General features: G+C 39.7%; 4 protein-coding genes across 6 annotated transcripts; 2 read left to right on the top strand and 2 right to left on the bottom strand.

The window, feature by feature from the left end:
* Nucleotides 1-605: 605 nt before the first annotated feature.
* Nucleotides 606-3129, bottom strand: LOC146607268 (14 kDa phosphohistidine phosphatase). The gene is made up of 3 exons (XM_085347689.1): nucleotides 2909-3129; nucleotides 2458-2582; nucleotides 606-2373 (listed from the first exon to the last, which is right to left on the bottom strand). Exons 1-3 carry the CDS (start codon nucleotides 3120-3122, stop codon nucleotides 2281-2283), a joined length of 432 nt encoding a protein of 143 aa, XP_085203815.1. The 5' UTR covers nucleotides 3123-3129; the 3' UTR covers nucleotides 606-2280.
* A 3427-nt stretch (nucleotides 3130-6556) lies between these two features.
* Nucleotides 6557-9763, bottom strand: LOC146607267 (dynein axonemal heavy chain 6-like). Its single transcript, XM_085347838.1, has 3 exons — nucleotides 9322-9763; nucleotides 9012-9208; nucleotides 6557-8911 (listed from the first exon to the last, which is right to left on the bottom strand). Exons 1-3 carry the CDS (start codon nucleotides 9761-9763, stop codon nucleotides 6557-6559), a joined length of 2994 nt encoding a protein of 997 aa, XP_085203964.1.
* Nucleotides 9764-12735: 2972 nt separating this feature from the next.
* LOC146607266 (E-selectin-like) lies at nucleotides 12736-17214 on the top strand. Of its 3 annotated transcripts, none has more exons than XM_085347232.1 (11): nucleotides 12736-12792; nucleotides 12922-12985; nucleotides 13104-13508; nucleotides 13679-13783; nucleotides 13875-14066; nucleotides 14179-14364; nucleotides 14486-14674; nucleotides 14896-15102; nucleotides 15200-15379; nucleotides 15492-15621; nucleotides 17159-17214. In XM_085347232.1, exons 1-11 carry the CDS (start codon nucleotides 12790-12792, stop codon nucleotides 17160-17162), a joined length of 1665 nt encoding a protein of 554 aa, XP_085203358.1. In that variant the 5' UTR covers nucleotides 12736-12789; the 3' UTR covers nucleotides 17163-17214. The 3 variants fall into 3 exon arrangements, with proteins under 3 accessions (XP_085203358.1, XP_085203357.1, XP_085203356.1); XM_085347231.1 differs by lacking the exon at nucleotides 17159-17214 and adding an exon at nucleotides 15709-16237; XM_085347230.1 differs by lacking the exon at nucleotides 17159-17214 and adding an exon at nucleotides 15706-16237.
* Nucleotides 17215-20040: 2826 nt separating this feature from the next.
* LOC146607265 (E-selectin-like) lies at nucleotides 20041-23437 on the top strand. The gene is made up of 12 exons (XM_085347229.1): nucleotides 20041-20096; nucleotides 20226-20304; nucleotides 20435-20839; nucleotides 20957-21061; nucleotides 21148-21339; nucleotides 21456-21641; nucleotides 21763-21951; nucleotides 22035-22220; nucleotides 22339-22545; nucleotides 22671-22850; nucleotides 22957-23086; nucleotides 23169-23437. The coding sequence occupies exons 1-12, from the start codon at nucleotides 20094-20096 to the stop codon at nucleotides 23227-23229; spliced, it is 1923 nt and encodes a 640-aa protein (XP_085203355.1). The 5' UTR covers nucleotides 20041-20093; the 3' UTR covers nucleotides 23230-23437.
* The last annotated feature ends 2378 nt before the right edge of the window (nucleotides 23438-25815 follow it).

Here is a 25815-nt window from a genome sequence, read left to right as displayed (position 1 = left end):
GTCTTCTGATGTGACTCAGTGTGAACTAAGGTCTATTCAGAGTGTCGACATGAGCTAATTACAATCCTGTCTGCAAAGCTACATGGTACTTTCTATCCAAATGTTTTCTTTGTGATTTTTTTAAGCACTGAGTGAGTCAAAGTGAAACGGAAAGTACAGGAATGTGTGCCAGTGGTGACATTTAGCATGCTGCCAACCTAAATATCATCGGAAAAATGAATTTCATGTAAATGCAGTCTTTTATGGTAAAAGGTCTATTACTTCTTTCGTCTATTATAATGAAAAATAAAGCTAATTTTTAATATTAAAAACAGCAATCAACTGTCAATGTAAAGTCACCCAAAGTATTTTCATGTACTGCTAACACAGCTGAGAAAAAGCAGCGTTTGTGTTCTGCTTTAGGAGAAACACACTTAAAACACACAATTTGTCATGTTAAAAAATAAACACCAGAATGAATCTTGTTTCTTCACAGTCACTACCACTCATTTCTTTATACTTTTTAGGTGGTCTTGAGCAATGTCTTTGTTCATGAAGACTTTCGATGTTTTTTTAGTTAATCAGGCCACTTGACCTATGAACCAGTCATGCATTAAAAAGGCGCTTAGCTCAAGGGATGAATGAGTGTTGTGACTACAGATAAAAGACATCTTAGTAAAGCAGCAACTTTGAATTGTATCTTTAGGCCTTTTGTTACTAGCAGCCCGAGTATCCTTAACATATTCGAGGAAACTGGTGAAGTGGAGAAGTGGCAGGCCTAAAAACTACAACATGTTCTTAATAGGAAAAAATTCAACAAAGACCTGACATAGGACCTGAGAGATTCAGTTGAACCTTAAAAACTGTGTGTATGATGAGTTTTTACTTAAGACTCATCATGTAGCCATTCTTAAGGAAGGAAAGAGGGGAAAAGGCCAAGGAGTGCCAAATGATACAAGCACTGGACTGAAAATCAGCAGCATCAGGTCTTATGGAGTGATGAATCCAAAACTAAAATCTTTGGTTTAAATTGTCAACATGTACAGAAGAGAAGTACAACAGTGGGTGTCTTTGGGCATCTGTAAAACATGGTGGAAGCTTGCGTGGCACATACAGGTAGTGAAGTGACTACCTGAATAAATGACAAAGAAACTTGCCTAAGTGAGTTCAAGCTCTGGAAAAGAATAAATGTGGTCATTCCATGTATTACCTTTCAAGCTCAGTAGAAATGTACAAATAATAATAAATTGTATTTCTGTGTATTTTTGCACATATTTCTTTTTTGTGTGCAATAAACAAAGAAATGATGGGTGGTTCAAGACGTTTGCACAGTACCATATCACAACAGGGACAGGCATGAAACAAAAATCATTCATGTGCTCATGGATCACGTGACACAACTAAGTGGTTCCCTTTAACACCACTACAAAGTTTACAGTGCCGTCATCAAACACCAATTTATGCTTAAGTTAATGACCCAGAATCTGCAAATGACCTTTACTAATGCATGCAAACATGCAAACTGAAGAAGTTGATCACAGCAAATACTGTGCCTGCTAAATATTACCATGTGGTCTGGTGTAAGTACCTTCTGTTTACTACCGATTTTAAAAGTGCATTTTTTTGGCAGCATAAAAGTAAAAGTGAAATTTGAACTGGATTAAAGCCATAAAATGCAGAAGGCGGAAGAACTTTTAAAAATTCAACGTGTGATTTAAAATATGACTCAGCTCGGGCTATTTTCTCACTCTGAGTTTTTGTTAGTTTTTTGATTGAAGATATTTTATCGCAGGCTTTTATTTATTATTGCACTACCGTTTAGAAAGAGTTCTGCTGAATTTAGCTTGATGTTTATCATTATCCGGACTTAAACAAAAACAAAAGTGATTATCCGTAGGTTAAATGAAAGTGCTTGTTATCTCTCTTTTGGGTTTTCAACAATAAACTTTCCCTCCTGTGTAACAGGATATGTCTGTGATTCCAACAGACTCACCCTTTCCTGTATGGACTTTACGCCTGGCAAATGTACTCCTATTCAACTGAGGCCAATGGGGACTAAAAGTCAAAAAGGTATTTACAGGAATATCTACAGAGTTCATATACAGTATTCAATTCTGAAGGACTAAAATTTTTACAACTGCAGAGAATCAGAATTTGTGCTTTCATTGAGTAAGAAACCAAATGTGAAATGCAGAAGGACTGTATTTGAATGGTTACAGAACAGTTAAAGCATCATTATGTGGTTTGATTCACAGAACTGTTAAATAAAGGCGGACGTTTGAAATGTCACAAAGGTTACAACTATTTTTTGTCGTCTGACCAGGTGATCTCATAGTCGCTGAAGAAAGTCTTCAGCTTCTCCACAGAAACAGCATGGTCAGCTTTTCCAAAGGCCTGCGAGTGAGCAAGAGACCTGACATTAGTGAATTAAATACTACTGAAGATTTTAACTTTTCATTCAGCTTTTAGTTAACTTACAGTGGATTCTCCAAACACCCTTATTTTTTTCTCTTGGTTGTTGTGCTCGATCTTTCCTCCTCCAAGGCATTTGCACTCCATCCCCAAGGCCTCCATAGCAGGGTTGACCTTCTCAAAAATATGATCTGAAAATGTATGAAGACATTTAGAAGAAATTGAGATTGTAATTTAGTTACAATTTAATAAAAATAGCAATTAGAATCAAATACGGAAATTTGGTAGTTGTCTCCAACGACTAGGTTGGCATGAATTTCATCCCTCTGCTCTGTGCAGTATCTATTCCGCAATGCACGTCTGCAAAATCCACCAAAGGGACCATAACAATGAGACAACATTGCAAAATAGACTACATGCAGGTTTTCATCTGCACCAACAGTCACTGGTCTGCACGATATCTCGCGCTAAACTGACGCAGTTGACGCTCTCCTTGAAACAAACTATAATAACTTACTGTGATATTCGGCATTTTTTGTGCCACGGACAATGTCTTTATGCACATCGCCATCTTTCGCTTTTACTCTGACCAGTATGTACTTAAAAGTTCCCTCTGGATCAATCTCTACATCGGGGATTTTAGCCAGAGCGTCTGCCATTGCGACTGTAGATTTACGCAAAACGCCGCAGACTCTCAAACTGCGCAGAGGTCTACTGACCACAGAGAACATGAGTAGCTCTCACACATACCTTTATTTGGGTCAGGATTTCTACTTCGCTTCTTAAAGCGGCAGGACATTCGCGACTTGTTGCCATAAATGTGCAGATTTAACAGTGCGCTCGCACGCTGGCGCCTTCATATGGCAGTGAGTGCGAAGTGTTTGAATTTGCGTTCCTTGCAGTCTCTGTATACCGTGGATTTGCATTAGAAAACTTTATGATACATTACTCAGACGCAGAAGTGAGATCGTCAAATGTCTAAGTCTGGTATGAGAATTTTCTGCTTTCGGCCGTTTTCTGCAGCATGCGGCAGATTGTCCGCTGGTGTTTATCGGAGAGATCAGAGGTCAAGATCAAACCTCAGAGTTAGGTTTGATCCTCCCTCTGAGGGCCTTTTGGTTCTTAATCCAAAGGAATCCTATCTTTTTGGATTCACATCAAGAACGCTTCAGCGGGGAGCAGGATGCATGGTTTTGCTTTCCGTGATTAGACTCCCGTTTGCCCTGTGACTTCATTAAGAAGTAATTTATCATGTTACCTTAAGCTTGGAGCCAAAGGACACAGAAGTTTTAGGACAGTCAGAGAAAGATAAACCTCTAAAAAGACAAAACCTGTCCCATATAACCAAGCCAATAAGACAGGGAAGTCAAATAAACCTTTACATTTTTTGTAACTAATAGTGATGAGTTGTGTAACTGTCTGTTCCATTCTAGTTACAACTGTGTAATTGTTCTACTATTCATAGCTGTGTTAGTTAATCAGAGAGTTTGTTTTATCTAATTGTGGAAGGGAGTAAGGCAAAGTGTGTCAATAACAGTAGCTACAATCCCATGCCTCAGCTCAGACAGGAAGGATGTAAACTGTCACTTCTGGAAACGCAGGCAGCCAGCAGGCACCTCTGCTCCTATGTGCCGCACATTTTCCATCTCAAGACACTTGCAAACAAGTGACTGTCGTGATCTTTCCTACAAAATCTTTCCCCTTGCTTTCTACTAACACCTCCTTTTCAATGACATGTCAGTTCTGAACTGTGAAAAGCATGTTTTAGTCTATGCAGTGTCTGTTAGCACACTTTGTACTGTTGTTGTGTATTAGTCAGAATGATTCATTGCATACAGTTGAGGTTTAGACATGGGCCATGAGATTTCTTGAAACACAAATGCAAACACAAGAAATCCTCATTAGTGCTGATGAAGATAATATTGTTTCCTGACATCCAAGAAAGCATGTCAGTGGCACACAAGTCAATCACAGATAGACTCTTATCAGCTCCCAGTATTTCAGAGCTTTGAAAAAGAATTTCCTTCTCGGTGGCCTTATATTTAATACGTGTATTTTTGTGTGTACTCTGTACCATTGTTGCTTCACCAGGAAACGCTTAAGTACCCTATGTCATACAATTTGCTTTGTCTTTGAATTTGTTCTTCTTTTCCCCTCAGGTGTTTTTTTTTTTTTTTTTTTTTTTTAACAAATTACAATTGTGGCCAAAAGCTTTGAGAATGACACAGGTATATGCTTTCACAAAGTTTACTGCTTCTGTGTTTTTAGACCTTTTTATTAGTTGTTTCTATTGTACACTGTACTGTACTGTATTGTACACTGAGGATACGTGTCAAAATGTGTTTTATTGACAATCACATTAAGTTTATGCAAAGGGTCAATATTTGTAAAAATATTTGGCCTTTTCTTAAGACCTGTGACATATGCCCTGGCATCCTGCCATTCTTTCAAGCAGCCTCTGGGTTACATCCTGGCTGATGGCAGCCAGTTCGTGCATAATCAGCGGTTGGAGTTTTGGGGATTTTTGTTTGTCCACCAGGTTCTCAGTGGAATTAAGGTCTGGGGAGTTTCCTGGCTATGGACCCAAACATTTGATGATGGTGAGCACAAATGTGCTACCACATTTTGGTAAATTTTATTATTTTTAAGAAAAATATATGCCAGCAATTAAGACAATTATTATTTTACATTCATTACGTGTAGTCCATAACAATTGAGGGGAGTAAAAGTGAGAAATAATAACCAGAACTGTTGACACTGTAGTCGTTCGCCCGCGGTTGCCTAGAGCGGACCTACTTCCTGTCCTCTCAGACGCAATTCGGGAAAAGATACGAGTGCTCCTGTGATTCTTTCTCTGAGACTCTACCTTTATTTGTACAGGTCAGTATCGTCTTAAAAATACAGTGTATGAGGGTTTTGTGCCTCATTCTACTTCGGTATTTACTGAGAGTTATGTTGACACCGCCGATATAACCTTAACCTTGAAAGTTACTGAAGCGCGGCACCGCAGCGGTGATAAAGCCGAGCTGCGCAGCCCCAAGTCTCGCGAGAGTTACCGCGAGAGTTTGCCAGCCCGCGGGATGTATTTAAACTTGGTAAACTCCATTTAACAATCAAATATGTGTGTGTGGTGTTCCAATTTAACTGTAAAGGCCCTGACATCAGATTATTCGAGTTTAAAATATCTCATATACAATTTACGGTTCAAGTGATGTGGAAATGTTAAGAATAAGCTAAGAATGCATGTACATTTATGTTGTTACATTGCAAAGTAATACATTCAGGTGTGTTTTGTCTAATCTAGTAAGATTTATGCACTTATATCTGATTTGTGGATAAGCTATTTTGAGTTTGCCCTATATGTGAGAAAGAGCAATAAGATGTTTAAGGCATTGTATGGTATCTGCACTGCTGATGTAAATGAGTGAAGGAATAGTGTAATTAACAGTGTAAACTGGAGAAATGTAACAACCATAGATACATATATTTGCCAAATGCCTTTTATTTACCTTTTACAGTTAATGAGCATATCTGACAAGTGAAAACACTGGATGTAAATTATATTTGTTGATCTGAAATAAGAGACGCAATTCGGGAAAAGATACGAGTGCTCCTGTGATTCTTTCTCTGAGACTCTACCTTTATTTTTACAGATTTGTATTCTTTTTGTTATTGTGGTCTTCACATCTGGGACCCGTAACAAACTGTGGGGGCTCGTCTGGGATCTCTCCTCTACAGTCGTCGAGGGCAGATCCAGTGATACCAGAACCACGACACAATCGTGACCAAGGCTGCTACTCCAGCCAAGCCAGCGAGTAGGTGTCCAGGTAGTGAGGCGAAAAGGGGACCTTTGCCTCGACGTGGAACCGTACTGCAGTGAGGGGAGTGTGACGCATCCTAGTCACTATCGAGCTGAAGGATAATCAGAAATACATACAACATGTCGACCGAGAGAAAGGAACTCGCCTGGAATATCAGGAGACGCTTGTTTTCACTCCAAGGTCAAGACCTCTTTGAACTCGCTAAGAGCCTTGCATCAGAAAACAAAGACACTACACAGCTCAGTCAGGTGAAATTTTTATTGCGGTCTGTGTTGCTATTACAGTTGCTACTGTGCAAATGTTTTGGTGACATTTAAAATTCTACTTTGCACTCGAATAAACATTTAATCATCCAACTGGCACAGGAGTGCGGAGGCTTTGGATATCCAGTAGTCGCTGGGTCGCTTGGAGGGAAGCATTACTGTTACCACAAAATTAGTTGAGTGACCTGTGGTGGACAGAGTGCCAGCTCTGGCTGAGGTCTTGTACAGAGGAGCGTGGTAGAGGTCAGGCTCTGGAACGTAGTTCTGCTGTGGCTCAAAGTGCACCACCGGCAGCATGGCGTTCATAACCCGAGGCAGCGCATCATCAATCACCATGCCGACATCATCCCAGCGACAGGCATCCATGAACATGCCGTGAACAAGTACACCGTCCTCCTCATCCATGTTTTGTTTTGCACCAATGGGAAGAGTGCGTAGAGCCTCACAGACTGCTTCCTCATCCCTGTAGGCCGGCACCACGCTGAAGCGGAAATTAAGCTCATCAATAGGCAAACTGTAACGCCGGGCATGATTCTGCAACACTCCAGTAAGAAAGCCTTGAGGGAAGAAGAACCCGGAGATCCAAAGTGATTTGGGCTGACCACGTGTGATCCAAGTCTGGATAAAGGAAGTTCTGAGAGTCAAGTCTCTGACCCAAGAAGACAGCGGTTTGAGGGAAGGGTAGGCAGAGTTTGCCCAGTGGGTGGGGACCTGGTTGTTCAGAAAGCTTGTGTAGATTCGGTCCATTTTCTCTGACATCACAACGAGACCTGCTATTGCCTTTTGCAGAGTGATAAGAGACATCCTGAGAACTTTAAGCAAGTTGTTGAATCGGTCTGCTTCTTGGGCCAAAACAGTTGTGAGGGAGTTAATGCGCCCATTGGTGTCTTTGATAAACAGTGTGTCAATTGCTTCATCCATGTCCAGTCGCTCGGGCAGTTTGGCTAAAATCAGTTCGGCGAGCTCGCAGACTATGTCATCGTTACTCTTAGCTCCCTGTTGTGCTGAAGAACAAGGATCAACATCCAGTATGGTATTGATCAGAGTTATAGTTTCTTGACGCTGAAAAGCCAAGTTGGCATTCTCATGCATACCAAAGATCTCAGGATCATCAATGATTGGAAGATTCTCAATATACTTATATTGTTCGAGTTCATCTGACTCTGGAGCGTAGTAAACACCTGAGGGGGAGTACGTGTAGCCAGGCTGCAGAGTTTCTGGAGAAAAAAAGCCTTTGAGGATTGTCCTTAGGTACCGTTGGTCCCAGGCATCCGTCACTCTCCCTCCATATGTGATCTCACCAGTGATGTAGACCAGAGCATCCCAAGGGATGGTGCCATCTTTGCAGTACAGGTTGAGGTTGAGCAGAGCACATTCTCTGTCACTGTCATTGAATTCGTAGCGGATGTTCCAGCCCAGGGGACCAAACTTCTTCCGCTCCTGGATGATTGCATGGAAAAAGCAGATTCCAAAGACAATCTTCCTCCACTGGTGTCCCAAAATGTGGTGTTCAAAGAAACTGCTGGTGATCTCTGTGAAGGCTCGTTGCATGTTGGCTCGCAGGCCTTTAGGAGGCTCGTTAGTCACCTTAACGGAGTTCTGGAGCACTGTAACAGGAAATACTTTGGTCGGCATGGAACTGAGAAATAGACGGAAGTTCTCATGGACTGATGTGTCAGGGTCAGTGAAGGTCTTAATGAGCTCCTCCATGGCTAACATCCAAGACACAGCCAGATGGCAGTTTTGCAAGAAGACCCAGTTGCCACTTGTCAGCGCTGAATGGATCATCTTCTCCGCTATAGGTCCCTGGCCTTGCCCCAGTGAGATAGCCTCGACCCTGTCGAGACACCCTCTCTTATTTGCAAAGCGCTGGAAGGCACCCATTGGGTCAGAACCTGAGCTGAGGATGAAGATCAATGGGGTGGTAGGGGATATGTCATTATAGAGATTAGCCAGGTCAACTGGAGGGTTTTCCACAAACTCCTTCCCCAAGTTGACAATCACAAACTCAGGTGCTGCAAAAACCACCTTCTCTTCCATGAAGCTCTTGATAAGAACTAGTTTCTGGAAAGATCCCAATCGCTCATTCCAGTAGCCTGTTATTTCCTGTTTCTCCTTTTTGGACTCCTCGAGAGAAGGCAACTCTGACACATAGCCATTCCATTTTTCTGGATTTAAAGATGCTTCAAAATGCCCTAGCTTAATATGGATATGGGTTCTAGTGATTTCTTTGGAGATGCCCTTGAAGCAAGGCAGTGTGTCCTCCAGCTCACAACATGTCTGCCAGTAAAAAACACTTAGCCATGGCACATCTGGTCGCTCTGGAAACTCCTTTTTCAGTGAAGAAGCTCCTCTTAGGAAGTGCCACCATTCCCCATCAGAGATCTCGCCACGCTGCCTCATGATTTCTATGTGCAACATAAAGCTGTAGATAAGCTTGAGTGGCCACAGGCCTGTAGCGCTCCCTTGCAGAGTTTATCAACAGCTCAGTTGCTTCTGCCTCTTCCAGACGTTGCTTTATGGCCTCTGAAGTCACCGTTGACTCCTGGAGAGTCTGAACTAGCTCCTCGTTGTCAAGTATATTCCCCTTAGAGGTAAAGAGAAGCTTAAGAATGCAGTCTTCAATATCTTTCAGCTGGCTGCGGTCAGCGTTGATGCGCACAATCAGCTCGTTCCTCTGTTCCTCAAGATGCGGACTCTCAAGACGCACCACATCACTGAGAAGTTGGTCTTCTAAGCCAGATTTAGTGACAGTGAAGTTGATAATTGTAACTTTGATGCAAACCTCTGGCAGGTAATGTGGGTTGGCCATCTTTGTGGTCATATAGAACCTAAAAGAGGCAAACCTTCTGCATTCCACTGGCGGATGACATATTGATCACCAAGAATGTTAATCAGGCTAAAAGTGGAACTGATTGGGATGTTCAGGTTCTGGCACTGCGTTATCCACTGGTCAATTAGCAGCTGTCTATAGTGGGAAGTAAATGCGCCATAATATGCCACACAAGCAGCTGCAATGAAGACATTTCCCACAACATTGATGATCTCTTGCTCAAACAGGGCTACACTTTCTTCCCAGCATACTTGTTCGTCACCAAGAGCGGACGTTAGCTTCCCTGCCCTGATCAGACGGGCCTTTGTCAGAGCCATCGTATTAACCAAATATTCTTTCTCATTCATGCTGCTATCAAACTGCTCCTGCAGGACCTTGATCTGGTTCTCCACCTCCAAAAGAAAGCGTTCCTTTGTCCAAAGTGTACTGAGCAGAACTTGCAGGACTGTAGTCATTGCTTTGTATGCTGCGAGTCAGGACACCGAGCAGTGGGATCTTTAAAGCGGACCAAAACTCAGGGAAACTGGGATCGGTCTCTGTCAAGGGACAGCCAGAGGCCGGCGCAGAGTCACAGTCCCAGCCAGTAAGGTCCTCCTCTGCACAGCTCACCACTGAGTGTGCAAGGCGTTGCAGTAAGCTAAAAAGAAAGCAGCCAAAGCGAGACCAGAGAAAGCAACAGGTAACCTCTTGCCAAAGTTTAACACCAAACAGCTGTAAAGTCCACCTAGTTGGAAAGAAAAGCTTTCTCAAGTGTTTGATTGGTGGCTATCCAGTGACAGTGTTATTTGATTCTGGCTCACAAGTGAGTTTAGTGGACAGACATTGGGTTCAGCGGTTTTTTCCCAACTATCAGGTGCGACCCCTCCAAGAGCTGTTAAATGATGGACTTGAAGTTTATGCGGTTAACGGACAAGCAGTTCCTTATGATGGGTGGGTCGAACTTACAGTCACTCTCGCTGGTCACGAAGATCCCAATCTTACTGTGCAAGCCCCTTTCCTTGTCAGTAAGCTGTCACTCCCTTAGCCCCTCCTGGGAGCAAACGTGCTTGGCGCCATTATCCAAGCACAAGAGTCAGACCGAGAGGCCAGTGCTTTATTGTATAGTCTCCTACGCAAAGCTTTTGGTACAGACGAAGAGCAAGTGATGGCTATGGTAAACTTCATACAAGTACCACAAAGAGCAGGATGTGACCCAGCCACAGTGAGAATTGGGAAGAGCAATGTGACCATTCCTGCTGGAAAAGCAGTCCAAGTGTGGTGCAGAGTACCCCAAAGTTTTGACATTTGTGACCCCCTGGTGCTGTACGAACCCGATGAGAACACTGCCTTGAGACACCTGAGTGTTGGGGAAGGGCTCCTTGAGATCAACAACCATCAAAGGCCATTTGTTAAGGTCCCCATCTCTAACCACTCCAAACACGAAATAATTCTACCGAAGAGAACAGCCCTGGGTACTATTCAACATGTCGCTAAAGTTATTGAGACAGACCGACCCACAAACACATCAGAGGTGACTCAACCCACACAGAGCCCCATCACCACAGCTGAGGTAAGCGCAGCCACCTCTGTTCCCCAAGCTTAGCTATCACTTTTGCTCCAGCATGCTGGGAATGGCATTGTTTTTTAGCAAAATGTTCTTGTTGGTGGTTGGGAAAAATGCTTTCATGTTTTGGTGCCATTCTTTATTCATGGCTATGTTTTTAGGCACAATTGTGAGTGATCCCACGCCTATGTATGAGACGTAACCCCACACACGAATAGTCACAAGATTCATTATTGTTGGCATGACACAGGCCTGATGTTAGAGCTCACCTTTTCGTCTCTGGACAATCATTTCTCTGGCTGTCTCAAACAATTGTAAAGGGGCTTCATCAGAGAAAAAATGACTTTTAACACAGGCCTCTGCAGTACCTGTAGTTTTTTGAAAAACATCAGTCTCACTCACACTCACACCTGCCTGCTGTCTTTCCTAAGCAACTGAATAATTTTAGGACAAGGATGGCAAACTCATTTTACACTGTGGGCCACATACAGCCCCCTTTCATGTAAAGTGGGCCAGACCAGTGAAACTCTTTCTATCAATCTAAAGAAGTTTAACTACACATTTAAACCCTGTGATACAAGAAAAATAAGTTTCAACAGTACATCTCTTTTTGTTCGTGAGAAAGAAATGCTGTTTTGGTAAATGAAAGAAATCTGTCAGGATCAGTCTTTGGACTTAAATTGTAAGAAATTAGAAGTCTGGTAGCTCATTGCCCAGTCTGTCCTAAAATTATAAAACATCTTGTTAATTAACAAAAAATGCCCATTTTAATAACGTGAGCCCATGGAGAAATTTTTTTTTATTTCGTAGACAGTAAAAAAGTAGGAACTTTTCTGCTATTTCAGTTTAGCGTGGTATTTTCATAAGCTGATAAAAATATAGAAAATGCAGTTGAAAAAATAAAATGTATCCTCTCATTGACATTTTCCAAAAACTATCCAATGACCAGATTGGAGTCTTTGGCAGGCCAGTTCTGGCCCCCTGCCTTGTGTTTGAAACCCCTGCTTTAGGAAATGGTACTGGCGCTTGCTGGGCTTTGTAAGGTGCCCTGAAAACGTATTTATAACAACTGAACTTCTCTCTTTAAAGTTCTTCATGCTCCAATAATTGGTTGATTTAGGTGCAATCTTACTAGCATCAGTATCCCTGGGAAGCTCTTTTTATGCAAAGCAGTGATGACTGTACATGTTTTCCTGCAGATAACCATGGTTAATAGAGTAAGAACAATGACTTCAATAACCACTGCCTGTTGTTTTAACTCAGTCAGTTTAGCTTGACAGATCTTCTCCTCATCAACATTCTCACCCGAATTAATGAGAGGATCACTTAAATGATGTTCACAGGTGCTTTTGAAGCAGGGCTGATGGACTGTGTGGGGCTTTTTGCATGTGTTATTGTTCTCTAAAGCACTCTGAGCAGCATGTTTTGATGGCATCTCAGTGAAGAACACTATATGCAGTGGTTGTGCATATGTTTAAAAATGCAATATTTGCATGTGCAGTGCAGTGTAGTGTGATACTCATATAAGGTAGCACAAAATGTAATACACTAGTAACTAGTAACTTCATGAAAATAGTTTGTAAACCGAAGTAAATACACTTGTTTTCTGCTTATGATAATGATACTGAAAGTAATACTGAAAGAACTTCATACTAATGAAAATAGCAACTGTGTTAATAAATAACAGAATTTCATTTGTTATTTTTCTTTTCTTTTTAACTTTACTTTTGCTTTTCTTTTTATCTCAAAAGGAACAGCCTCTCGTAGAGTGGAGAAGTATAAGAGTCGGGGTGGAGTTTCCACTCAAAAGTCCAATTGTTATGAAAGCTTTCAGGAAACCTGGACCAAGCCAAGCATCATAAAAGCAGGCACTTCAGCGCAAAACCCTCAGAATCACATCGATCTGCACTGAAGTCAAAGGCTAAAGAATCACTTAAAATGGTAAGTGGAAGTTGAATCAGTTTAAATTCCATTCTCTGCACTGCAGATTTATTCAGTTGTATCTTATAGCCTGTGATTGATAGTATACTATTAATGTATGTTAATGCATCTTTCTAACTTATTTTTTAGGAATTGTGCTATGGATTATTTCAGGCACGTGCATCATGGATCCAGTTCACTTTTATCTGCTCAAGTATGTGCAATGCAGACATCATCCCACCTGCAAGTTTTATAGCCTGATAGAAACTTAACATTTTTTGCATTTTTGCAAAAAATTGCATCTAATGTGTATCTCTGTTCTGTATCCTTAGTGCTGTGCATGTGGACTAGTGTTGAGTCCTGGTCTTACGTCTATTCAAACAAATCAATGAAATGGGATGATGCACGTAATTGGTGCAAGGAGAGCTACACAGACATGGTGGCCATCCAGAACCGGGAGGAGATCGAGCATCTTAACAACTGGCTGCCCAAAAAAAAGGGCTACTACTGGATAGGGATCCGTAAGATCAATGATGTCTGGACCTGGGTAGGAACCAACAAAACTCTGACAGAAGAAGCGACAAACTGGGCAGAAGGAGAACCGAACAATGGCAAAACTGGACAAAGTGTAGGAGGCAGTGAGGACTGTGTGGAGATGTACATTAAACGAGACCAAAATCCAGGCACGTGGAATGACGAGAGGTGTATGAAAAAAAAGACTGCTCTGTGCTACACAGGTAAGCAACAGTTTGGGGCTTATATGCTTTATTTTAGCTGCCTTAGATTTGTTATTCTGGTTCATTATTATCAAGGTAATCTACTGATAAAACATTTAGAAATAGTTTATTTGATATATTATTTTTACTATGATTAGCAAGGCTTATAAAAGCATGTCTGTTTTTTCCAGCGGCTTGTAAGATTGACTCCTGTTTGCATGGAGAGTGTGTTGAAACCATCAACAGCCACAAATGTGATTGCTTTGAAGGGTTTTTTGGAGACAAGTGTGACCAAGGTAAGAAAACAAAATGACAGCGTAGTTTAAATACATATTTTAAGTCACATAAAGGATTTGATATCTAACTGTGTGTTTTATTTGTTGTCAGTTGTGCAGTGTAACAAAGGTGAAGTGGTTGTTCCAGATAAAGGACATGTAAATTGCTCTCACAAGTATGGCAGTTTCTCCTATGACTCCTTGTGTCAGTATTCCTGTGAGGAAGGATACAAGCTGAGTGTGCCAGGACCTTTGAGGTGTACTTCCTTAGGAAAATGGTCAGAAAAACCCCCTACATGTGAAAGTGAGTTTAAGTATTAATAGCTTATAATATTGCTACTACTTTTTGGTACTTTTATTATTTACTACACAGTGATGGAGTCATGGACTGATGTTTTTTTTCCTGTTGTCTACAGTGATTCAGTGTGAGAAGATGTCAGAGCCGACACATGGATCCATGAAATGCTCCGATCCTCTGGGCTCATTCAGCTATCAGTCCACCTGTACTTTTACCTGTGATGAAGGTTATGTACTGTCTGGATCTTCATCTCTGCAATGTGAAGCATCAGCAAATTGGAATGGATCCCAGCCATACTGTGTTGGTACGGCCACATGTTTTTACCTTTCATCGTTGTGTAGTTTTTGTTATTTGGAGGATGATTTGCATGATGATTAAAATAAAAGCTTTAATTTAACTCCTTCTGTTGCCTCTCTCTTTTGTAGCTGTTCAGTGCCCTGCGCTGCAAAACTTGACAAATGGCTTTGTCAGCTGTGGAGAAGATGCTGATACGAGGTTCAGCTACAAAAACACCTGCAGCTTCAGTTGTGACCAAGGTTACCATTTAGTGGGAGCCAGTAGAGTGACCTGCACATCAGGAGGTACATGGAATCAGCAGATTCCTCACTGTGAAGGTAAGAGGAACACGAAAAGTATAACCCACCATCTTCTATATCATGAGGACACGTTCAATAAAATACACATGTTTCTGTGTCAGCCATCATTCATCTGAAAGCCTAGTTGTATCACTATTTATTGCAAACACCTTTCACTCATCATAGCAATTTTAACAGTGTCTGTGTTCTTATATGTTACTGATTAATTTTCTTTCTTTCTTTCTTTTTCTTTGTTTTAGCAAAAGGATGTCCTGCTCCAGAGGTCCCAACAAATGGTCAGATAAGCTGCAGCCCTTCTCTGTCTTCATTTCTTAGTCATGACACACCCCATCCACTTGGCATGGTTTGTCATTTTACATGTGATGAAGGACATGAGCTGCAAAGTGCACACAGCATGGAGTGTACACATCCAGGCCAATGGACCTCCAGATCACCAACCTGCACAGGTACATGTGAACCCATTTTACCTGGATTACTTGTTGTTCACAACTTCATTTGTATGTTAATGACATGAAAGTGACATCTTCCTGTCCTTTACAACAGTTGTTCGATGCCCGCTGCTTGAGGCTCCTAAAAACGGTCACATCAGTTGCTCCAGCACTGAGTCAGTTTACAACTCTCAGTGCTCCTTCACCTGTGACCAAGGCTACTCATTAGAAGGACCTGAGCTGCTGACATGTGGTCATCATGGTAACTGGACTGCAGAGAAACCCACCTGTCAAGGTAAATAAGCAACAACAGAACAAGGGGAACAAGAAGTTAAAATGCATAAACTTAACATAACAAGTTTCAGTTCAAAGTTTGACGCTATTCACATTTCACCGTGTTTCCACAGCTCCTGCTCCAATTACTGCAGTTACTGCTGGTGTGGCAACAGGGGGCACTGCCTTGTTATCTGGTGTGTCTATGGCTATGTGGGTCTTGAAAAAAATGAAGAAGAATGTAACCAAATTCGACCTGAGCAGGTTAGAGAAGGATTAACCATTTTTATTTTCTTTATTTTTAAGTTTATTGAAATTTCAGTGCTAATCTTCTCTCTTTTATTACAGCAGCACTGAGTCTCCCTCACAGAGCTACAAAAACAGCATTGACAGCCTAATATAGAAATCTCTGATATTCTTAATAAACAAATATGAATACTGTAAATTTTTACCACATTATTGCACAACATATTATTTGCACTAGTATAACACTCTAATAAGGCAAAGCCAATGTAAGAAAAAGAGCTTATTTAGACACATCCACTGAATCATTGTATCCCTTTGTAAACTGTAAAAAGATCTGTGATCGCTCTGAAATGTTGTTTCAACATGTATTTCCTCCCAGTGGGAATTTTATATTGAACATATTGTTCTACAACTTCATGAAAATGCTGGGAAAATGTGGCTATTCCTGTTACTTTAAACGTCACATAACATGTAAGCTGCCATTTCCCTGCATACCTGTGAATTCTTTTTAGTATTTATGTGGTATTTATTTTCTAAAAGAAAATTGTGGTGAATGTTTATTCAGGTGTTTGCTTGTACAAAGCTATATTTTTATTTTTATTTACTGAGCCACTGTAACTGTAATGTTCTCATGTACACACAAAACAAATAAATATTGTTTAAAAAAAATTAGATTTTGGCACTTCCATGTTTTGTTATAATGACCAATAAAAATATTCCATTAGTTTTGTCACCACAATGATAGAAATGCTTAGCCGAGCAGGGTCTGAAGCCGTCTGCTTTCATAACTTGGCTCATCAATTCTGCACGACATGCACCGACTCTCACAGTTTTAGCAATGACCTTCTGCCACCATGACTTTTTTTAGAGGTTGAGAAAGAACCTCTTTTGAAAGCTGCCTGGACCTTTTGTCTCTCCAGCAACCTTTCCATCATAAAGGACATGACAAAGCAGAATAAAATTGAAAAGTGAGAGGTAGGAAGGAAAAGCTATATTTCTGGGTATTCTATCCATTGTTTTAATTGAGTGTCATTTGTGCAAGCACTTTCGTGGGACAGGAAAGGGTCAGATATCTTACATAAGGCTGAATATGACAACATGTTGTGAACATCGAGTTATTCTATGCTAAGGCTGCCCTGAATGTAAAAATGAGAGCTTACAAAAACCTGGCAATGACCCTTAGATGCACTGAATGGATGCACAATTATTTTTACTGCTGCAGCACTTTCTTATCTTATGTTTGGGTTGATCAGATAAGCAAAGATTTAACTTCAGCAGCAGCTGCTGTCAAACAACATAACATCTGAGTAAATGAGACATTTTCTCATCAGTCATTTTTAATGATAATATGCATCATAATGGATGTAAATATATCCACCTTTCACCTTGGGTAGGCAACAGATTAATAATATAGGATTAAGGTTGATATAAATTATTGATATTATCTTTGGGTTTTAGATTTGATGCTAGCAAAATGTGTGACTGATGTCATGGAACATGCAACACTGTTACATGTTATAATCATCACACTATGAATTATTCTGAATGTTTTCAGATAATTCTTTGGATGAGACTACTGTCTGCGGGATGCATCACGACTCCAGCAAGACAATGACCTGGACCCAGGCCAGACAGTGGTGCCAGGCCAGATTCACAGACATGATGTTGAAACCAAGAGGAGGATGACTGTCTGGTCTCTATCCTGCTGCAAAGGATATTTTCTCCCTGTATTTCTGGATTCCACTCCCCAAAAAACACAAGAGTGAAATTTGGACACAGTTTGAGAATAACAGCATACGGATCGGTAATGATTCATCAGCAACAAATGAGCCAAATAGCCGCAGTGTTTTTTGTTTTTTTTGTAAACTAACTCAGGACGAAACTGAGGAGAATGGAATGATGGGAAATGCAGCAATTTAACATCAAGTGGTGAAGATTATTTTAAAGTTTGATATTTCCTATACAAAATTTTGCACCATTTTAAATCCTGTTCTTATTTTGTTGATTTAGAAATATTTTAAATTGTCATATGATTGTCATAATATCACTTTCATTGAACATTTATATTTGTATAATTATTTGTCACATCTTTAACTGCTGTAACTATTAAATTTACCAACTTTGGGATTTATTAAGAATATCATATCTTCTCCTGAACTTGATTCATTTGTATGCAGCTTGGCAAAGGATCTGAAAAAAGGAATAACAGGAAATATTATTTTGGTATTAATAACAAGCATTTTAATCATGCTTTGTTTGGGGGAGGGGGGGGGGGTGTTCATAATTACCCAGGTTGAAAAAAACGCCAAACAGGTGAGCAGATGGCTATTAGAATGGGCAAAGAATAGCAAGTCAAAGTTATTAGTAATTTATTATTAGTAAAGGACAGTATAAACTGAGGAAACTACCACAGTTAGTTAAGTCAGGTCATCCTGGCATATTTATACATCCTTATACACACTTTCAGATGTCTGAATGTTTTTAAAATATTTCTTTCCACACAACATGCTCTACATATTTCAATAACTTGTACTTTTCATCATTATTTTGTTTGTTTTTTTTTTACATAATTTTAACATACCTGAATACCCATGCAGGGCTGATGAGTGAATACAAATTCTCCTCATTGAACTTATGCATTCACTTCATTTAAAGATAATGATAAATAATTCTGACTAAGGCTGACGGTTCAGTGCTGTTAGGGTTTTTTTTTATATCTCTGGTAAACTGATTCTACTTCTAGTGACTCAGTATGAGATATTATTACCACTGACTAGAACAGCAATACTATTGCTAAGAGATTCAGTGCAAGTTTATGGCAAAACAGGTCCAGAATAATCCATAGCTCTATTTACTCTTCACAAGAAAGAAATGTGAGCATGAAAAGTAAGTTTTGAAATTCTTGTACCTGACAATTTCCCTGTAACCAAAGGCCTCCACAGTCACCGGTTCTCAACTCAAAAGAGCACATTTTAGAGAGAGTTACATCATGGATGTGCAGCTGACAAGTCTCCAGCAACTGGGTGACGACATCATGTTGATATGGACAAAGATTTTGGAGGAATGTCACATTTGACCTATTGCATAAATTTAACTTTATAATTGTGTAGGTTTAAAGTCAGGATGTGATCCTTTACTATACTCTCACATGAAATGAGTCACAAGGACTTACTGTGTATGCATGTGTCTGTGTGGGGGTGTGCGTATATGAGTGAAAGCCTTCCTGAAAGGAAGCTTTGGCCAAAATGATAACACAAAATTTACCAGTGGCTCAATTCCAGAAGGATAAATAATGTCCTTTATCTTTTTATGAATAAGTGTAAATGTAGTGACAATAATGAGTAACTAAAGACAGATAAGACGATATTACTCATCCTTATTTATAGAAACAGATACGACATATTCAAAACAGTAAGGAACAACGCAGGACTACTCTGATAATTCATTCTGAATAACTCTGACTTTTCTAACACGATAGGTAACTCTTTGAGAGATGAATTATTACAACTTATTCATTATGAATAATATTTATTTTTCTCCTCACATTATTCATTCCTGTTTTATCTAAATGGCATAAACCAGTATCCATGCAACAGTTACAAATATTCTATCTGTGGTTCATCTTTATGTTCACCACAAATAAATAAATAAATACATCAGTTGTAATACATTGTAAAAAACAAAACAAAAAAACATCACAAATAACAACATTTGATGTTTTCCCAGTCTCCCAGTCTGCTCCCCGGTACCTCATAATATCCACCCATTTATAATTAGATTATTACTAATATGTCCCTCGCTTGTTCATGACAAACTTCGGTGTCTTTGTTTAACCTGAAAAGGATTACAAATATTTTTATAAACCTGAGCCAAAGACCTGACCTTATTCTCTAATGAATATATTTTCCCCGTTTTTTAATCATGCAAACCATTTCCACGTCAAGATCAATGCTCTACTCACTGTTTCCATCCCCATGGGTCTAAAGGTTTCCTCTCGGTGGAGCTGACCCAGATCCAAACTGTTTTGGCAAGCACACTGAAAATCATCATCCTCTGTTTCAACATAAGACAACAGAAAACCAACAGTTTTATAAACTGATATTTCAGATTCTGATTATAGGACCAGACAATGTGTGAACACAGCTGGCAGCCAGTGTTGCAGCATATAAAGTTATCAATACTTATATTGATTGAATTTATTTGAATTTGTTTAAGTTAATATCATTTAATGCTTTTTTGATGATGACAGACAATAGAAGTTTTCTTTTTGTCTTTTTTCTTTCTTGTGGGAAATGATCCTGAAGCCTTCTGTGGAATTCAGCATTGGGAAATGTTGCGGGAAATTCCGCTGAAAGGCTTCCTGTAGGAGGATGGAGTCATATATAAGAGGAGGCAATCCAGTGGATCACACTCAGAATCATTTTATCCTTAAATATACTGAGGCGGAAGGATCAACAATCTTCTGTAGGCTATCAGGCATATTAGTTAACATGGTGAGTAGAAGGGTTAGTAATTTAAATATCAATCTTTTCAGAGAACATTATTTCACTTTTATCTTATATTTAATGATGATAGCACGCTGTAAATGTATTTTAACTTGTTTTGTGATTTTATTTTCATAGGATTCCTGCTTTGGACTACTTAAGACCTGGGGATATAAGAGCTCTGCTTCATGGATGAATTTCACCTTCATTTGCTTAGGTAAAGAATTTTGATGCAAGCAGAAACATCAGTGTAACTCTTGCAAGTTTTACAACCAAAGAGAAATTCTTAAAATCCATCCTTTCTGCCACATATGCATCTAATGTGTATCTCTGTTCTCTGTCCTTAGTGCTGTGCATGTGGACTAGTGTAGAGTCCTGGTCTTATTTCTATTCAAACAACACAATGACATGGGAAAATGCACGAAGCTGGTGCCAGGAGCACTACACAGACATGGTGGCCATCCAGAACCGGGAAGAGATTGAGCATCTTAACAACTGGCTGCCCAAGAAAAATGGCTACTACTGGATTGGAATCCGTAAGATCAATAATGTCTGGACCTGGGTAGGAACCAACAAGCCTCTGACAGAGGAAGCAACCAACTGGGCAAAAGGAGAACCGAACAATGGCGAGAGAGAAATAAATTCAAAGATCAGTGAGGATTGTGTGGAGATGTACATTAAAAGAGACAAAGAACCAGGCAAGTGGAATGACGAGAGATGTACAAAATCAAAGACTGCTCTGTGCTACACAGGTGAGCAAAATTTTGGGACTAACATACTAGAGCAGATTAAAAAATTAAGATTAATTATGTGACACATTATTTTACTATAATAGGTAAAATTTCTAAAAGCATGTCTGTTTTTTCCAGCGGCTTGTAAGATTGACTCCTGTTTGCATGGAGAGTGTGTTGAAACCATCAACAGCCACAAATGTGATTGCTTTGAAGGGTTTTTTGGAGACAAGTGTGACCAAGGTAAGAAAACAAAATGACAGTTTAAATACATATTTTAAGTCACATAAAGGATTTGATATCTAACTGTGTGTTTTATTTGTTGTCAGTTGTGCAGTGTAACAAAAGTGAGGTGATTGTTCCAGATAAAGGACATGTAAATTGCTCTCACAAGTATGGCAGTTTCTCCTATGACTCCTTGTGTCAGTATTCCTGTGAGGAAGGATACAAGCTGAGTGTGCAGACTCCTCTGAGGTGCACGGGGTCAGGAAAATGGTCAGAAAAAACCCCTACATGTGAAAGTGAGTTTAAGTGCTAATAGCTCGTAATATTGCTACTTTTTTTTTTGCAATTATATTATTATTTACTACACAGTGATGGAGTCGTGGACTGATGTTTTTTTTCCTGTTGTCTACAGTGATTCAGTGCGAGAAGATGTCAGAGCCGACACATGGATCCATGAAATGCTCCGATCCTCTGGGCTCATTCAGCTATCAGTCCACCTGTACTTTTACCTGTGATGAAGGTTATGTACTGTCTGGATCTTCATCTCTGCAATGTGAAGCATCAGCAAATTGGAATGGATCCCAGCCATACTGTGTTGGTACGGCCACATGTTTTTACCTTTCATCGTTGTGTAGTTTTTGTTATTTGGAGGATGATTTGCATGATGATTAAAATAAAAGCTTTAATTTAACTCCTTCTGTTGCCTCTCTCTTTTGTAGCTGTTCAGTGCCCTGCGCTGCAAAACTTGACAAATGGCTTTGTCAGCTGTGGAGAAGATGCTGATATGAGGTTCAGCTACAAAAACACCTGCAGCTTCAGTTGTGACCAAGGTTACCATTTAGTGGGAGCCAGTAGAGTGACCTGCACATCAGGAGGTACATGGAATCAGCAGATTCCTCACTGTGAAGGTAAGAGGAACACGAAAAGTATAACCCACCATCTTCTATATCATGAGGACACGTTCAATAAAATACACATGTTTCTGTGTCAGCCATCCTTTGCCAGAATCCAGAGAGAGAAGCTCCCCTCATCATGCAGTGCAGTGAATCTGAGACTGAACTGCGACCAAACTCCACCTGCAGCTTCAGCTGTGAAGAAGGTTTTGAACTGCAGGGAGCAAACACCATCAAGTGTTCTGAGGACGGACAGTGGAATGAAAACATACCTACATGCAAAGGTCTGAAAGACTAATTATATCAATATTTACTACAAACAGTGTTACTCCAGTTTTTTTTTTTTTTTTGATTTATTATATCAAAATATGTTAATAATATTTTCCTATTTTCTTTTTGTAGCAAAAGGATGTCCTGCTCCAGAGGTCCCAACAAATGGTCAGATAAGCTGCAGCCCTTCTCTGTCTTCATTTCTTAGTCATGACACACCCCATCCACTTGGCATGGTTTGTCATTTTACATGTGATGAAGGACATGAGCTGCAAGGTGCACACAGCATGGAGTGTACACATCCAGGCCAATGGACCTCCAGATCACCAACCTGCACAGGTACATGTGAACCCATTTTACCTGGATTACTTGTTGTTCAAAACGTCATTTGCATGTTCAGAATCTTACGAGCACAGGTGAGATCACTTTTTCAATATGCAATATCTTCCTTTCTTTTACAACAGCTGTTACATGTTTGTTGCTTGAGGCTCCTGAAAACGGTCACATCAGTTGCTCCAGCACTGAGTCAGTTTACAGCTCTCAGTGCTCCTTCACCTGTGACCAAGGCTACTCATTAGAAGGACCTGAGCTGCTGACATGTGGTCATCATGGCAACTGGACTGCAGAGAAACCCACCTGTCAAGGTAAATGAGCAACAACAGATCAAATGGTACACAAAATGTAAATGTGCACACTTACAAATCTCTGTTCAAAAGTTCACATTATTCACGTTTTACAATGTTTCCACAGCTCCTGCTCCAGTAGCTGCAATTACTGTTGGTGTGGCAACAGGGGGCACTGCCTTGTTATCTGGTGTGTTTATGGCTTTGTGGCTCTTGAAAAAAATGAAGAAGAAAGCTGACGCATATGAACTGAGCAGGTAAGAGAAGGATTCACCTCTTTGTTTCCTTCATCTTTCTTTTGAAGTTTGTTGTCTTATCCTCTCCTCTCTTTTTTCACAGCAACTCTGACATAGAGTCTTCCCCACAGAGCTACAAAAACAGCACCGACAGCCTAATATAGAAGACACTTCTCTTCCTCCAAGGCAGCTACAGACAGCTGTATATTTCTCCACAGAAATGCAAAAAGTACATATCATATACACTAGCATAACAGATGGGAAAAAAACAGCCATACTAAATGTGACAAGGAGTGACATAATGTGACATTTGAATTTTCCTGAAACTTTTAAAAGATCTGCAATTGCTCTGAAATGTTGTTACAACATGTATATCCTCCAGAATGGAATTTCATATTGAACATATTGTTCTACAACTTCATGAAAATGCTGGAAAGGTGGCACGATTCATGTCACCATAAATGTTACATAACGTTATGTGTGAATTGTCATTTAGCTGCACAAATGTGAATAATTTGATATGTATTTATTTACTATTTATTTTAGAATAGGATAGTTCGAATTGAATTTTTATTTTATTGTTTTTATGTGTAAAGTTGTGTTTTCTTTTACCTTCACTGTTTTTTTATACTATGAAATTTTACAGTTGATGTTTTATGAAATTCTGGAATATATGCAAACCTAATAAACCTTTTTGGAAAAAATATGAAGACAAATGTCTTTGTTTGCTGTTGGCACATTCACTTTTCTTCATCAGGACTAATAATAACAGTTCAGCTGTGTCACCACATTGCTGTAAATGCGTAGCCAAGCAGGATCTATTCCAGGCTCATGTGGAACCAGAATTTAAGCTTGACTCATCAGTTCTGCCCATCATCAACCTGATCTTGCAGTTTCACAATGACCTTCTGCCACCGTGTGTTTTTTTTAAGGGCTAAACAAGAATGTCTTTTGAAAATGCTCAGACCTCTCTCTTCTCTCTCATGAAGGTCATTAGCAGTTATTCAAGGAAGGAAGAACTGTATTCCTGTGTATTTCATTTCCCCATTGCTCATTGTTTGTTTTAATAAACTGATTGTTATCTGTGAAAGCACTTTAGTGGTACAGGAAAAGGACCTAATGTCTTACATAAGGCTGAAGGTGACAACATCCACTTATTGTATGATAAAAAAAAGGGAAACTTACAAAAGCCTGACACTGATTTTTAATTGTGTTTAAAAAACACACTTATTTTACTGCTGTAACACCTTTTTTGTTTATATTTGAGTTGATTAGAAAAGCAAATGTTTAACTGAAGTAGCAGCTTGTGTTTACAGGTTCACAGAGCATTTTATGGTGTTATTATAAAAATAAGTCAGGATTTTCTTATTCAGTCCTTTTCATCATGATCTTCATTGTTACTTATGAGAAGTACTGTTAGTCTTAACTATTGTTGTTATTTTTTTTCTGGTGCAGATGACAGATAATAACAGCACGTGGATCAGTAACAATTCAAGGGCCCTGTATGAATCAAATAATATCCACTCTACAGATATGTGTGTGGAGATGTACACTAACTCAGGAAAAAATAGAAGGAAGTTGAATGATAGAAGTGTATCACAATTTTTGTTGCATAGATTAGTAGTTTTACCTTGTAAAATATTCATTCTGTTATTTATTTCATTAAGTTTTTTTTATATGCTTGTATATTTGTTTATATCTTATTTTACTGATCTATACACCATTCCACCATTTTTATTTTTGTGTTTAACTATTGTGACAGAGCAATTTCCCAAAGTAAATTTGATGGGATAAACTCAATAAATCTTATCCTAAAACTAATGATTTTATATCAGTCATCAAGGAAAAAGACAGTCTTCTGTACAAAGAAAAACAAGAATCTGTGTGAGTTTTGAAGTGATAAGTGACCTTTTATTGGTGAGCTTTTTCTTAAAACCCAGTGTAATGCAACATCATGTGAAGATGGGAGATGCCAGGAGACTATCAACAATATAACTGTGAACATGGTTTTGAGAGAGAAAGGTGCCAAACGTGAGCAGTTTAGTATTGAAATTGGCAAAGAGCTGCCATTCAAAGTCAGGACAGGTGCTCCACACTCGCGGGGTCTCAGCCGTTCCTCACACTCCGGTCACGCTCTCAGCTCACGCTAAATCTTCCAATAAGCAGGGAAAAGGAAGGGTCCAAGAATCTGAAGCCAGGAAGGGAAGCAATCACTGAAGGTACACGATATCGGACAGGAATCTATAAGCCGGGATTCTCACTAACGTGGTAATTCAATATTCCAGCGAGGAATATTTTTTCCTCTGCCGCATCGATCCTGCTTCCAGTGAATCATTATAAGTTATTAGCATGAACAGGGCTCGTCGTAGTACTGTTACAGTTATCACATTGTCAGAGCTCTGATGACAATACGTGGATTGGCAGTATCGCCTCTCAGTAGGAAGGTTCCTATTTAGAATCCTAGTTGGGACCTTTATGTGTGGATTGTGCATGTTCTTCCTGTGCTTGTGTGGGTTTCCTCCCACAGTCCGAAGAAATACTAGTCAGATGAAGTGGTGATTCTACACTCCTTCATAAGTAAAAATGTATAGATTAAAGTATGAACCTATTATTAGATGTTGCTGCTGGTATAAAGCGCTTTGAGAGGTCAGTGTGACTAGAAAAACGCTATACAAATACTTTGAAATCTGTTATTTTTATATTAGAAACCTGTTCGATTATATTACATTAAATTATGCATAACCCATTTG

Source organism: Diplotaxodon limnothrissa, linkage group LG23 (assembly GCF_057381915.1).
Source record: "Diplotaxodon limnothrissa isolate DT_005_m linkage group LG23, D_limnothrissa_male_GT1.1, whole genome shotgun sequence".
NCBI lineage: Eukaryota > Metazoa > Chordata > Actinopteri > Cichliformes > Cichlidae > Diplotaxodon > Diplotaxodon limnothrissa.
Note: the sequence above shows the minus strand (reverse complement) of the source record. Positions and strands in the feature narration are given on the sequence as shown.